At 34.2% G+C, this 16,178-nt stretch overlaps 1 protein-coding gene across 15 annotated transcripts in view; it reads right to left on the bottom strand.

Annotated features, from left to right (window-relative positions):
* LOC129953677 (glutamate-gated chloride channel) overlaps positions 1–16,178 on the bottom strand; it is a 240,227-nt gene that overhangs the window by 7,381 nt on the left and 216,668 nt on the right. For all 15 annotated transcript variants that reach the window (XM_056067373.1, XM_056045850.1, XM_056067454.1 and 12 more), the window contains one exon: positions 10,231–10,355. In XM_056067373.1, coding sequence (XP_055923348.1) covers positions 10,231–10,355 — 125 coding nt within the window. The remainder of the gene's footprint in view (positions 1–10,230; positions 10,356–16,178) is intronic.

Genomic DNA, 16,178 nt, shown 5'->3' with positions numbered 1-16,178 from the left:
TTATCTTTAGTGACGAGGCGTATTTTTGGATGAATGGCTGTGTTAACAAACGAAATTTCCGTATTTTTGACAACACCAACCCACGCGAGGTACAGCATCCTCAAAAAATGACCTTTTAGTGTGGATTTTGGGCAGGCGCAGTGGAGTAGTTGGTCTGTACTTTTTTGAAAACCATGTTAGTGAAGCTGTCACCATCAAAAGCGAGCGCTACATAATGATGATAAGTAGTTTCATATGGCCTAAATTTAACTCATGGACCTAGATGATATTATGGTTCCAGCTGTACGGCCACACATCAAACGCCACGATTGACATTCTGCACAAACCACATGATAAGTTTATCTCTCGAAGGGGTGATGTGAATTGAAAAATAAGGTCATGCGATTTGACCCCGCTAGACTATTTCCTGTGGGGTTCTTTGAAGTAGCAGGTCTAAGCAAATAAACCACAATCGACCGATACCCTAAAGATGAACATAACACAGGCCATCGCTCAAATTCAGCAGGATCTATGATGAAGAGTCGTTGAAAGTTGAACAACTGGGATCCGTGCCACACGGTAAAAAGCCGAGGAGGGCAATTAATTGTTGTCATATTCCACACTTAATGGCGCACATGCGGCTTTCAAATGAAAAATTATTTTGTTAATGTGTAGCCTCAAAAAGGGTTGTATTTTTTTTTCTTTTAATTGAAAACAATAGTATCTCTTAGACCCAAGTGACCTTTCATTTAGGTTTTCAAAACCCATTGAAAAAATGTAATTTGATTGCCAGTTCATGAGTTGCAATGTTGAGAACTATGTCAATGTCATACATTGTAAAGATAAAGAGAAGAGGACCTAAATGGCTACCTTGGGGAGCACCAGAAATGGTTAGAATAGGTCTGGAACAAGGGTATCTAAATCGAACATAATATACATGATATTCGAAGTAAGAAGAATTCCATTTCAGAAAAACAGGTTCAAAACATATGGAGGAGAGTTTGGCGACTATAAGATTATGAGAAATTTTGTTAAAAGCTTTGTTAAACTCTTCAAGGGATCTGCAACGAAAGCTGAGGAATCCCTTCTTGGGAATTGGAGTTATAAAAGAGGTTTTCCATATGTTAAAAAATGGTTCTTGAGATAAGGATAAATAAAACATTTTAGGAAGAGGAGTTGAAAGAGAAGAGGAACATTTTTATAGAAAAATGCCAGGAACATTTTTATAGAAAAATGCCAGGAAGACCATCAAAACCCGGAATGAACTCATCATTAAGTTGAGAAAATTTGTTTTCAATGAATGATGGTAATTCGGTAAATACTCAAAAAAAAGGTCCGATATAGTGTAAAAGAATCTACCACTCTCAAGTTAGCACTACATTTTTCGAAATTTAAAAAACTGAATATGCAGTTAATTGTAGCTTTTTTGTTGTAAATTAGTTGTGGAAACAAATTGTAGCTCAAAGATTTAAAAAAAGAGATATATAGTGCTAGGCTGATATCAAGTTAGCACTACACTTTTTCATTTTGGGAAAACTTAGTATGCAATTAGTTGAAGATTATTTGTTGTAAATTAGTTGTGGAAAGAAAAAAAATTAAATATTTTCTTACTTTGATTATGTTTTTAAAGGGCGTACGTATAGTGTATTTCTAACTTGACAACGTGAATCCAGGCATAAAACAAGGTTGTAGCATAGACTCACGGTTTCAAGTTAGCCCTGTATACTCTTTAAAAAAAAAATTAAGTAAGAAAAAATTCTTTAATTCCTTAAAAATGACCAGTTAACAAAAAAATTAACAATTATTCAATATGAATTTTTTCAAGGACAAAACAAAGGATTTAACATAAAATTGATTAATAATAATTAAAAAATAGAGATAAAAATATTATATTTACTTTATAACTTTGTAGTAGGTATATAAAAGTTTGAATTTAATAATACTTCTTTTTTGTTATTGTTTTACTCACATATTTGTAACTTAAATTTTATATATTTTTGTTTTCATTTTTCAATAGTATTTTATTTTTACAATTTACAAACGACAAATAATACGATTATAATCATCACTAGTATAAGAACAATCATTTTCAAATGTCAAATTAAACAATAATAAAATTAACAATTATTTTTTCTCTTAGAGATCATTAATTTGTTAAATTTTATTTAAAATCAAATCAAATCAAATCTCTAAGCTCCAGACTATGTGTAGATACTTAAGTTTTTTTTTTATTAATTGGAAAATTCGTTTTGCGTAATGAAGTGAGAGAATATAGATTATTTAATTTATGAATGTTGAATAAAAATTTGGAATAAACAATTTAGCTTACAAAAAAGAATTCAAATATAAAATAAATAAAAATTATTTTTCTTACATAGTCATGGAGACAGGAAATAACGTAATTCTAATGCAAATAAGAAATTAATTAATTGAATGGTATAGGTTTAGTTAAGCTGCGATGTGCATAGTAGGGCGTCAAGTCGTTGTATGGAGAAACAAAAAACTGTCGAAAGGGGTATCAAAAGTTGCGAATTGACGAGTAAATTCTGAATATGTAATTACTTTTTGAATTGAACATAATTTTGGGCCTCTATCGACGACGTTTAAAGATCTTTTACAAGAAAGAAAACACTATAACGCTGTAAAAATGGGGTGCCGACTCCTCAACATGAGGCTGGGTTCTAACCCCAGTGGAAAGTTGATGGGGGTAGTCAATGAGAGAGAGAGAGGCATCTCTTCTTATCCAGATGGCAGCGGAAGAATTTTTGGGACGGAATCAACGGTGACGTCTACAGTTCCAGTTAAGCTGAATTACTTAGTGACCAATTTATAGACTTCTAAGACGAATTTGGAGCCTAGACTTGAAAGAAGCTGTTTAAATTGATCCTAACCCTTGGAGTTTTCCTAGGGATCTGCCTGTGCAGGTTACCGGTTTTACCGTAGGGGTGAGTTCCGGACCCCGTACAAATATCTTAGTTGCGAAGCACTAAAAAACTTCGGATACGGACGGATTTACTGAAAACGAACCAAGCAAATAAGAATTACGAACTTCGGACATGTGCGTATAATTTTAGGTCCCTTAATAGACCACGTGAAGCCGTACAGTTAAATGACGTCTTAACCTGCATCCAAGAAGTGCGATGAGATTTTAACGCTAAGATAGAGATAGAAGACATCTTTGGTGGTACAATCGTTAGACACAGGTTGAACGACACCGCTTTCTACAACAGATTCATGTTGATCGATATCGCAGATTGACCAAAGTTCGATCGACGCACGACATACATATCTCCAGTATACAGGATGACCGAACATGCCGAGGGGCCAACATTGACCCGGGCCACTTGCTCGTTGTAGCCAAGGTACGTCTACGGATATCCCGATCCAAGCCAGAATAAGAAAGTACTTTGAGAAGATTCGACGTAAGACAGCTACAATCGCAAGGGACTGCCATGTCCTTTTCCGATCGAGCCTCAAAGTCCTGCTTCGAAAACGATTGCCGGCAGGCGCATGCAGCCGTTTACAAAAGAGTGCTGCACAGAAGGACCAGAGCTGGTCAAGAGGCTTACGAGCAGAAGAGAAGTGAAGAGCACCGACTTCTTAGATGGGGAAAAAGGAGCTTGCGAAGTGCGCGATCGAGAACATGGAGGGATGTCACAGCAGAGACGTTCATTTTACCAAAACGTAAAATTGTAAAGACCATCAGAAGAACATCGTTGTAGAATTGAAAATAGAGAGAATATGGATGGACCACTTCTCCAAATTTTGTAACGTCGATGATGAATCGAATTCCAAAATTATATCGAAACTGAAGTCCAACAAAGTTTCTTAAATTAACGAATTCGCTACCAAATTATTCAAAATAGCTTGAATAATGACTTGGTACGGATCATGCATCAACTCATCTGAAAAATATGGTCGGAGAAAGGATCTCAGCATAGCTTGGCCGATTCTCCCTCTGAATTGCACCTACTACAGAAGCATCAGTCTCCTGAACATACGGTTTAAGATCCTTTCTGCTGTCAACAACCTGGGCGTCAGACCCGGAAAGTCCAACATTGCCAAATATGCACCAAACAGCATATCTTAGAAAATTCCCAGCAACTTCAAATGGAAACCCACCATTTTTCTATCGATTTCCAAGCCGCGTAGGGCACCATCTGTAGGAAAGAGGTTTACATAGCAATGTTTTGGCACAAATTTGTCCGTTTGTGCAGAATGACTATGGAGAATGCACGCTGCTATATCAAGATCGGAAACGATCAGAAAAGGTTTAAGGCCAAGTAATGCACATACGACTTCTTCAACATTGTTCTGGAAAGAATTGTTGAAAACTCAACCGTCATCATTAGATCCATCCTATTATTCGGATACAACGATAAACTTAAAATATTTGGAAGATCATAGCGTGATGTCAGTGGTGCAGTTTTGAGGTTGCAACGGAAGCAGAGAAGAAGGGTTTAGTGGTCAATGAGGTCAAGACCAACTATATGCGGTCATCAAGAAAGGACTTTGAACGACGACATCTTTGGCGCAACGTCACCATGAACAGCTGTAACTTTAAGGTAGTTAAGGACATTGTCTATCTAGGCACTGTTATAAATTAAGACAACGACTCCAGCGATGAAATCAAACGAAGAACAACGGTAACAAATCGCTGTAGTAGTAGTAATGTTCTCTCTCGAACATCTTAAGTCACCACCCGTGAGACTCTCTTCATTCTGGTTCTTGTTTTTGGTGCTTAGGCTACGACCCTGTCAAAGAAAGATGGAAACAATTTGGGATGCTTCAAGAGAAAAACTCTTCTTGTTATTTTTAGTCCTGTTGGTATAGATGGGGAGAGAAGGAGAAGATACAACTTCGAACTGCAAGGTCTGCACAGCGACACTGATCTGGTTAAAAGAATAAAAGGGTCATGAAGAGCAAATAGACATCAACGTTCAACACACCAGCCCGGAAGGTCTTCAAATCCAATCCCTAGGGACGCGGAAGAGGAAGACTGCGACGAAAGTGGCTTGCGCAGGTGTGAGAGGACTTTAACCATCGTGACGTGGGAAACTGTAGACAACTAGCTAGGGAGCGAGCTGCTTGGAGACGCATGTTGGTTGAGACTCAGATCAATCCCTTACTGTAGGGCCAGCGCCAACTTATGTAAGAAACTAAGTAAGTATGCAAGGACAAATGAATTTTTATAAAATTCATCAAGCGGTAGAGACCCAAAAGTGTTTCTTATATTTGCCGTAATGTACTCATCAATACGAAACTTTTGAAGGGTCCTTTGTCAAGATATTAAAAAAAAATTGACGGGACACCCTAGTGCATAGTTCTTATTTATTTTTTTGGAAAATTTGACTGAGAAAATAATTGTGCAGTTTTTGAATGTTTGATAATATTTAGGGTGATTTACAACAATTATTAGAAGGAAAGCTACAAGAACATTTATTAACAAACAAATGTATGTTTTTTTTTTTAAATTATGTTTGTATAAGAAAATTAACATTTTACAGAATTGGTTTTTGTATTTTGTTTTAAGTAAAGATCAAATAAGGTTTAAGGTTTAAAGTTTATTCTTAAATATCTATGAAAGCGTATATATAGTATTGAAATGTATTTCATTGAGTAAAAGTAAAGGTTTTGATATATTTAATGTCACATGAAAACTATAACATTATTGATTAATTAAAACAGTGAAGTAGAAAAAGTAAATAAATGCATTTTCACCACTTTAAAGTCTGAATATAATACTTCACAAAATTTTAAGTTTTAATGTTTTTTTAATTTTTATTTCGAAACAAAAAAACTTACCTGCGTTAATGTTGACAACAGTTGACTCCGGAACTGTTGAACATCGATTTAAGACCAAAATAATCTGTTTTATTTCTTATGGTTTTTATACATATGTTTTAAAACTATATTCAAACTTTAGTGTGGGAATTTTAAAAATTATGTAATGCATAATGTTACTGTGATCCAGCTTAATTTAAAATAAGTTTAGGAAAAAGTAACTTTTACTTCAATAAAAGTGATAAGAATATTTTTATATAAAAATTAAATAGCACAAACATGACATTGATAATTTTAAGCTTTTTTTTTTAAAAAAAAGGAAAAGAAGGACTTATGGCTTCTTTTTTTCGGAACGTACACTGTAGTACAAAGTTTATTTATAATTTATTTACAAATTCTGGTATACTCTTAAAAACTTTTTAATTTTGTATTCTACCAAAAAACTATTCCTCTCTATTTCATTATGATGTTTCCTTCCTACGAGATTTTCAATGATCTTTGTAATTCAGAAATCCCATCTTAACGAGGTTGAATAGATTGTAAGGCATTCGCCTTTCATGTGACCTCAAAAAAAAAAATATTAAGGTGTTTACAAACAAGATCGAGCCAATTGTCATCTACTTACAAGGGGTGTTTCTTTTGAAAGTGTGAGTTGGAATTTTGATAGCTGTCACTTGATTTTTGATTTGTTTGATTTTTCATTTCAAAATTCTTAGACTTAGGTTAGCTTTGAGTAGCTGTCCAGATGTCATAGACACACGTAGACCTCAAGGGTCCATTGTGATACCACTAATGAGGTTACTCATGGGAGAGTAATGAATTTAAACAAACCATTTTGTACTTTTAATAAAGTTAGAGATACGTTAGAGTGCTGGACATGTACACAGTAGGTGTTGGACTGTCTCCTCTTCCTCCTCGTCCATGCAGCTTCTACAGAAGTCATTTGTGTGGACCAGTAGCCTCAGAACATGTCTTCCTATGAGGCAGTGTCCCGTTATTACTCCAATTGTAGAGCTTATACTTTGTCTGCTCAGGGATATCAAGCCTTTTGACTGTTTTAAGTCTATGCTTGGCCATATTTGCTTGGTTGCTATGCAGGTGGTACTTTGTGACCATCTAGCATTTGTTGTTTCTAGAGCATATTGCTTGAGAAGATATTTGCATGTAGCAAGTGGTGTTCCTATGTTATGTTTTTGTCTAACATAAGGAAGAATTGTTCCGTTTTTGGCGAGCTCATCGGCTTTGCAATTTCCCGGAATGTCTCTGTGGCCCGGCACCCAAATGAGGTGAATATTAAACTGTTCCGTCATCTCATTCAGAGATGATTGACAATCGTGGACTGTTTGAGAGTTTGTGGAGACAGACGGGCTAGATTTAAGAGCGGCTTGGCTGTCTGAGAAGATTCGTATATCCTTACAAGATATAACGTTTTCTTTGAGCCAGGATAGTGCTTCTTTAATTGCCATTACTTCTGCCTGGAATAAACTACATTGATTGGGAAGTCTATAGGATAGACTGAGATTCAGTTGTTCTGAAAAGATACCACTTCCAACTCCGTGATCGGTCTTTGAACCGTCAATATAGAAGTGTACCGCATCGTCTTCTAGGGGTCCCTCTTCTTCCCAGGAGGATCTTGAAGGGATGGATAAGCGATCTGGGATAGATCTGAAATTGTCTAGAATAGTTGTATGTCCAGTATTGTTACTGGTCCATTGAGATGTGCCTTAAGCCTTACACATGAGTTGGCAGCCACCTTTTTAGAGAAGATGTCAAGTAGTGTTAGGTTTAAAAGCACTTCCAGTGCTGCGGTTGGTGTTGTGCGAAGTGCTCCTGTGATGCACATACCTGCTGACTGCTGGACTTTAATGAGCTTATTCAGATTTACCATCTTGTCCAGTGCCGTCCAATATACGACGGCTCCATAAATGAGTATTGGCCTGATTACCGAAGTGTATAGCCAGTGAGTTATTTTTGGGGAGAAGCCCCATTTTGATCCTATGGCCTTTTTACAAGTAAAAAGCGCTACAGTAGCCTTCTTGACTCTTCCATCAATATTTGCCTTCCAATTTAGTTTTTTGTCTAAAAGCTTAATGGTATTCCTCTAATCTTGGGTGGGCTAATCTGAGGAATTTTATATCTTCTCGAAAAGAGTATTAATTCTGTTTTGTGTGGGTTGACGTCCAATCCACATTGATTAGTCCATTTAGTTAGCTTGTTTAGGGCATTTTGTAGGAGTTCCGAGAGAACTTGGGGTGCTTCCTAGATACGGATATCGCAACGTCGTCAGCATAGGCAATCACCTTGAAACCCTCTGCTTCCAATGCTGTAAGTTCTTAGACTTACTCTCTACCAAAGTAATGGCTTGTCGCGGGGCGATTGACACCTTGGAAGAGAATATTTGGCGCGTTGTTGCTGGCATACAGGCCCAATTCAATGGCGCATATAGAAAAAGGGGGGGGGCGATCGTAGGGGAATTGCATTCAAATCTAATTACGTGGATGGATATGAAACCTGCTCTGAAGTGCTGCGTTTCAAACAGTCACCAACTAGAAACCCCCGGTTTGATGAGGAAAGTTGGCAACCAAATGCAACCAACAACAAAAAAAAATGCTTCACAAGTACATAAACTTCGAACCGAAGGCTGCAAAGACGAAAGCAAAAACATCATAATAAACTGCAGTTAATGTTGAGGACATGGAATGACCATTTTTGCAGACTCTATGAACTGAACCGAATTCCGCTTTCAGGCAGGCTTATCCATTCTAAGCTGAAGTCAAACATAGCAGCTGCAGCAGAAGACTTGAATGCTGAGCCTTTCAAACAGCAGGACATAATTTGATTTAGAGCATGAAGCCATTTCTCTGTAAAATATAGTCGAAAGAAAGCATGACCGATGAACGGTATTGTTTGCTCGATACTAAAAACTGCACGAATTATGGAAGAATAAGTTTCTTCAACATCAGTAGATCCTGAAAAACACCCAAGAACGTCCAATCGACGCCAACCATCTCTTTATCGATTTCAAGGCCGCATGTAGTTTTGGCATCCCTGGCGAAATTGTCCGTTATACAAATAGATAACCATGGAGAATTTGCGCTGCTCCATAAAGGTTGTAAACAACTAAACAGAAGGTTCTGCTGTCGAAAAAGGATTGAGACGATGTGATGCGCTGTCATGCGATATCTTAACATCGCCATTAAAAGAATACTGCAGAGCTCCCACGTCAACAATAGAGGCGCCACCTTAAGTTAGTAAGTAAGAACCTCTACAGGACCTGAAATTCAGGGTTATAATCTTTGAAGCTTCATTTAAAACTGCATTTAAGATTTCATGGCCGCTAAAGTAAAAAAATAAATAAATTAGGTGGTACAACACTCCTTTGAAAACTAGGTCCTAATGACTTATGCATAACTTTGAACTATGCCAGGGATGGAGGGGACCTAAAATATTCACCAGAATCCGAACGGCTTATATTGAAAAACACTTTTTATGACAAGAGCTTCTATTGGATGATTTGTCAATTTCTCTCAAGAGGCAATACCCTTAAAAAAAAACTTTATATGACACAGACACAGACAGGCGCGCCGTCTTCAGCAAGTAAGTATTTATGATATTTTAAATTGGTCATAGTCCGTTCCAGGATTTTAAAAGAACATTTCTATGCGTTGCCTGAAACTCGTCTTTATGACTACTTGACCCAAATCATTCCTAAAACCATATTGGCAAACCTTTACCTTTATAATGAATAAAATTCTTGACAAAATGTAATATGTGAACAATATGCATATCTTTTTTTCTCAAAACCACATTTTTAAAAAGATATTTTGAGAAACCTATAAGAAAATTATTTTCAATACCAACAAACTTTTCTTATGTTTCTTAAAAACCTTATTGTATTTTTTAGTTTACAATATTTCTTCATTAAATAATTTTCCAATCTAAGCCTACAGTGTACTTTTTGGTTCCTTTATTTTCTATTTAAGAATATTTAAGACAAAAATAAGTTTTAGATGAAACAGGCATTCAATAAATTTGAACTTAATGGAAACCGAAATTTAGCAAAAAAAATAATACATTTAACAAAACTTTCTAACCAATTCGATTATAATATCAGCAAAACGATAAAAAATAATAAAACAACAAAACTTAACTTAAAAACAAAAAACAAAATTTTAACATAATCCAAAAAAATGGAAATGTATGTAAAAAAAAATATGTTTATAAAATAATACAATTTTTTGTTTTGTCAAAAATTTTGAAAATAAATCACAATTGTAATTTTTAAAATTCAAAAATATTATAAATTAATTAAAAATCAAACTAAAATCAAATATCAATCCACAAATGTGTTAATAATTTAAAAAAAAAATATAAATGTATAATTATATAATAATATACTCAAAGATAGTATCACAACATCAAAAAGGAAATCCTTTGGTTAAGGAATTTGAGGATGAAATATGTTACCTGGTTGGGAACTTCGATAGCCATGTCTTACAGCAGTTTGGACGTTTTGGTGGCTGCATATGGACTTCACACTGCCGAAGTTTTTCTAACGCTAATGGATCACCTGGATGACGTACCAGGGGTTTCTATATGAGGCAAACAAAAAATTAAACAGAAAAAAAAAGTTGGTTGAAAAAAAAAACAATTTGTTTTTATTAATATTTTTTGTTAAATTACCGGCTTATTTTTTGTTATACAAAAATGTGTTGAGAACTCAATTTTTTAGATATTTAAGATGTTTTTACAATTTGTTTGTATTTTTAAATTGAGATAAGTTAACATAGGTTACAAATTTTTTCAAAATCCTTTTCTCATCAAAATTGGTGAAGAACGTTTTATTTAAAAGTTCATCAAATTGTATACAAGAAGTTAAAACGCAAACTTATGAAATGCCTTTTAGAATGCAGTTTTAAAACTTTTAATTTTCAAAAAAAATGCTATTATTCTCTTTAGATTTATTTTAAACTATTCCTATTCAATGAATTTTCAAAAAAATGATATATTTTCGAAAGGGTCAGCAGTTAAACCAAAAATAAAAACCCCACAAATTCTACTACAATTTGGTTAAAATTGTTTGTCAAATTCAAAATCCTTAGAATAATTAAAGATATTTAGTTAATGATATTCTTTTTGAAATGTTCTTAAATTTAAATAAAAATCAAAGTGATGTTTTTTCAAAAACTTAAAACATGGTTTCCTAGCAAAAATGCTACTTAATTGGTTTGGCGTCTGAAATATCTACACAGAAAATAAGTCACACTTAAACTTTTGATGTTATACTTTTCAAGGTTCTGATAGGAAGGTATCAGTGTATGAGGCATTTCAGCATCTGTTTTTCGTTATCACGAAATTTTTAAAATCGTTTTCAAACTATAAATAAGCTGATTCCTCAACATGGAAACATAAACTAATTGAGACCAAAAAATAAAATAAAGACGTTAACGACAGTGGAGCAAGGTTTTTAAAAAACGAATTTATACTGCTTTGTTTAAATTTAAATCGATCGAAGAACATTTAAGGTTATAGAACGGGTTTTCAATTTTGTGGTTTCAAATGTAAAAATAAGTTGTTAAACAATTTGTTTTTTTTTTAGTTGAAAGTCTGGCATTTACGATTTAATATCGCACAAAGCATACAAATTGTTAAGACCTTCTACAAAAATGGTGATAGTAATACATAATCGTCCAGCTACTCAAGCAGGTTACAGGTATTGTAAGGCATTTGCATCATCGTTGAACTCGTTCCAGTGGAAAAAACGGTGCTTCAAGTGAAAGTTTTGGCGAAGATCCGAATGTGTCGTTCTCAGGAACTAGGACTATCTTACGGCATATTATGGGGTATTTTGCATTTGGATCTACACCTACATACATACATATAATGTCCAGCTCACAGAAGAACTGAAGCCAGCTGACCATTCACAGCGTCGTCGTAGGTGCGTCGTATTTGTGGTTTTGAGAATTCTCAAGTAATTGAAAAAAGGACATTACATCCACAAAACGTCGCTGTTTGGTGCGCCCCTGGGTCTAGAGGTGTGATTGGACCATACTTCTTCGAAAACGACGATAAAACGACTGTCACCGACAATTCGGAGCGTTACGGACATATGATAACCGACTTCAGTTTGCCTGCTATTAAAGAATACGACTTAGAAAATATGTGGTTTCAACATGACGATGCCACATGCCATACAACTAGAGTGAATACGGCTTTATTAGAAGAGACATTTCATAGCCGCGTAATTTTGTGGGTCTACGCGAATGACAGTGTTTATGCAGGTAACCCTTTAACTCTTTAACACTTAAAAACAAACATTGGTAAATGGTTTTTAAGTGTTTTGGCGAGGTGGTCATTTAATTAATTTAGAATTCACACATAATATCAACGTTCAAAATTTGTAATTAAAAAGAAATATCAAGAATTAAAATATATTATATGCGTCTACTTTAAAAAAAGGCAAAATGGATATCCCGCTAGAATTCTGATTTCACTTAGAGCTTCATTCTCCTCAAAGTTAGTTCTATGGAAGTCAATGTATAAAATGAAATGAACGCAGCTGCTGAGCTTCACGTTCGTCGTTAATTCAAATGTATAAAAGATAATATTAAGTTGATGAGGAAATAGTAAGTCATTATTAACACGTCTTTGATGGATAGATTGGATTTGGAGAAGCTGAACACGATGTTCATAGAGAGGCAGATCATGATAGTCATTCCAAGGAAGACCCATGACGACAAAGCGAATGAAGTTATGCTGAATTGATTCTATACGAGTAACATGACAATTTTATATTAAAAGGGTAACATAGGGATCCTTGAAGTCCTTGCCAAATTGCCAATAAAATGAATGTTATGCGTAAATTATAGGTTGGGACAAAAATGAACACTTAAATCTTTAAAATTGAAGACTTGACAGAGAGGTTTTCAAAAGGCTCGGGTAGATTTTGGCACCCCGCGGCGGGCATTTTGTTTCGGCGTCATCTGTCAAATCTTTTTTTATTATTCAGTTGTTTATGCCAAGTTACACGATTGAAACAATCAGCCAACACCCGTACTTTCAAGGAAGGCAAGATCGGATGAGAACATCGCCGCGGTCCGTGAAAGTGTTCAGCAAAACCCCTGCACAAGAACTCGGCCTTCGCAGACTTTGATTTGGTGAATTTTGCATAGAGACTAAATCTTAAACCCGTTCAAGATAAAACTGATTCAGGAGCTCAAAGTTCATGACCATAGATAACGCCGTTTGTTCGCTAACTATTATAGAAACTTTATTGTAGCTGAATTTATATAAATTTGTTCGTATAACTACGAGATTACGTAGATTGCACAATTTATAGAGAAATGGTATTTCCTACCATACTACTGAAAAACTTATAACAGTTATACAATAATAATATCACAGATACAAGAAGTTTTTAGAAGGAAAAGTTTGCTAACTGGGCTTCGAATCTGCACTATAATAAGCAAAAAATTTAGGAAAGCAAGACAGTTTTGCAATGGTCCTGCAGCTTGTTATTATCTTTACCTTTCTTGAATATTGTTTGGAATAGAAATATGAACGTAAGGGGCTTAAAGCATTTTTACATTAAATTATATAGGGACCGGCTAGCACAGTGATTTAACAACAGCTAGTTTGCGAAAAAGATTTTATAATATATGAAAATATAATTCAACACCTACTTTAGGGCTATAATCCAATGAACCACGGAAATTGGTTCCGAAAAAATTACAGATTTTAACAGTTTTATTTAATGAAAGGTTCTTTAAAGTGAAGTCAAGTGAAAAGTCATCTGATAACTAGGGTATAATACGAGACTTAAATTCATTAAAGAGTTCAACATAAAAAAGAAGTTGATTGGTGACAGAATTTTGAGGTAGGGTTTCCATGCTTTATGAATATTTTTCTACTGTTTCGCGATGAACGAAATTATTCCGCGTACCACCGGAGGCTTACTTTTGTATTTCGTTTAAGGCAGATTTTTTTCGAAACAATTTATAAGGATTTTATACAAATTTGAAAAAGGGTTTAATCCACTATAGAAACTAGTTCTTCTGAAATAAGAATTTTATAAGCAATTAAAGGAATTATTGTGTTCAGTAAGGTGATTATCTAAGTCAAGACAAATTTTAAAAAGGGGTGTGGTTTTTTTTACAACATTAATGATTCCTAATAAAGATTCTAAAGGAGGGATAATGTCTAGAACAACTGCAAAAAATGGTAATAATTTACTATTTTGTATTAAACAATCTTAGAGTTCTCTATAAAACTAAATAAAAAAGAGGGTGGAATGTGACCCTCACTAGTTACCATTGCAATTGATTTCTTATCAGTTTTTTGAAAGTTTTGTAAAAAAAAGTTGTCAATTAATATTGTTTCTGTAAAAAATTAACTAAAAGTTAGCAGCAATATTTTGCATATGATTAAATAAGTTCGACGACGTTTTTAATCGGAAACCTATTTAAGAACCATTTTTATTTAAACTTTTCATTCTTATACAAAAAACCTTTTGATTCGACAAAACGGATCGATTACAATGAACTTTCTATAGGAAGTTAATATAGTTTTGTTTTTGTAAGCTCGCTCAAATAAGTTGAAATATGAAAATAGACATAAGCTGTCATATAATATTTTGCAAAAGTTAGTGTCAACGACCATAATCTAAGAAACTAACCCCTTTCCTTCAGATCTCACTACATTTAATTTACATTTTTTCTACTTTGCAAATAGTCTTTCAACACAAGCAAAATTACAAATATTTGTTTTTTTTCTGTTTCACCAAACAATAAACATTGCAAATTTTATTTGGCATTTTGAAAAGCTTTGCAATAATTTGCAAATTATAGTTTGTTTTGAAAATTTTTCGAAAACTATTAAAAAAAGAGGATGGGATGCTACCCACACTGATAACTTCCCATCCCATCTGCCCATTTGTAATAATTTTAAAATAACCAACAATATTTTTCATATAAAGAAGAAATAGTTTAGTTTGAAAATCTAGTTTTGTTAAATTTTTGAAGAGCTATTTGAGTCGAAAGTATATTTTTACCAAGTTTTAGTATTATTTTTTTGTTAGGTTTTTATTTTTTGTAAAAAAACTGTCAATTCGATTTTTCTCAAAAATTTTTAGAACATTGAAAACAATATTTCTTGTAAGTTAAAATTAGCTGGGAGGCATAATCTCAACGTTTTGAAAAGTTACTTGAATTGAAAATCAATTTTTACCAACTTTTGTTAAATTTTCTTTCAATTTTTTATTTTTTGTAAAAAAACTGTCAATTCGATTTTTCTCGAAATGTTGGAAACAATATTTTTAAAAAGATGAAAGTAGTTTAAAGCCAATATCGCAAATCTTTGAAGAGACATTTGAGTCGAAAATCAATTTTTACCAGGTTTTAGGATTGTTTTTGTCAAAAAACTGTCAATACGATTTATCTCAAAATTTGTCCGATTGTTGAAAACAATATTTTTTATAAGATAAAATTAACTGGAAGCTATAATCTCAAATTTTTTGAAAAGATATTTGTGTCGAAAGTCAATTTTTACCAACGGGTCAATTTTTTAACGGTTTTGGGTTTAGCGAATAATTTAGAACAAAATAAGTTGTGCTTTTTATTTTCTTGTTGATATTCTAAAGAAAAGCGAAGTTGTGAAGTAGATTCTATACTGAAGTAAAGAACGAAACTTAATGGTGACTATTCTCGTCACTAAAAGCAGTTTCTGCTTTGTCCTTGATGGACAAATTAACGTTGTTGTTAAATTATTTAATAAAAGCATAACATAGCAACAGAAAAAATGAAACAAACCAATAGGGCTTGACGTCATTTTTTAGATTTGGGGACTACGTTTGTGGATTGTGTGCATTGTGATTTGAACTTGGGGTTTCCTTTTTTGGAGATTTTGTACTTGGGTTTTTTTTTGTAAAGACGATCACCTGTAAAGACGATCAGTCGATATCGTAGCAGAACCGCAGTCGATGTTGAGAATATGGAAAGACTACTTCTCCAAATTATAGAACAGCGATAACGAACCGAATTCCGCTGTAAGGGATATAGAACCACTCAACCTAAGCGACGCAGATCAACAATTCCGCCTACCCGACTTTGACGAAGTGAAGATAGCTATATCAAAACTTAAGTCAGACAAAGCTGTTGGAGCTGACGGCATCGCTGCCGAACTATTCAAAGTAGCAGGCGATGACTTGGTAGAGAGCATTAACCAACTCATCTGCAAAATATGGTGGGAAGGAAGCATGCCCGATGAGTGGAATCTCAGCATAGTGTGCCTGATACATAAGAAAGGAGATCCTCTAAACGGCGCGCAAACTACAGAGGCATCAGTTTCCTTAACATTGCATATAAGATCCTCTCTGCCGTATTATGTGAACGTCTGAAGCCATTCGTTAACAACCTGAT

This window comes from Eupeodes corollae, chromosome 1, assembly GCF_945859685.1.
Source record: "Eupeodes corollae chromosome 1, idEupCoro1.1, whole genome shotgun sequence".
Taxonomy (NCBI): Eukaryota; Metazoa; Arthropoda; class Insecta; order Diptera; family Syrphidae; genus Eupeodes; species Eupeodes corollae.
Note: the sequence above shows the minus strand (reverse complement) of the source record. Positions and strands in the feature narration are given on the sequence as shown.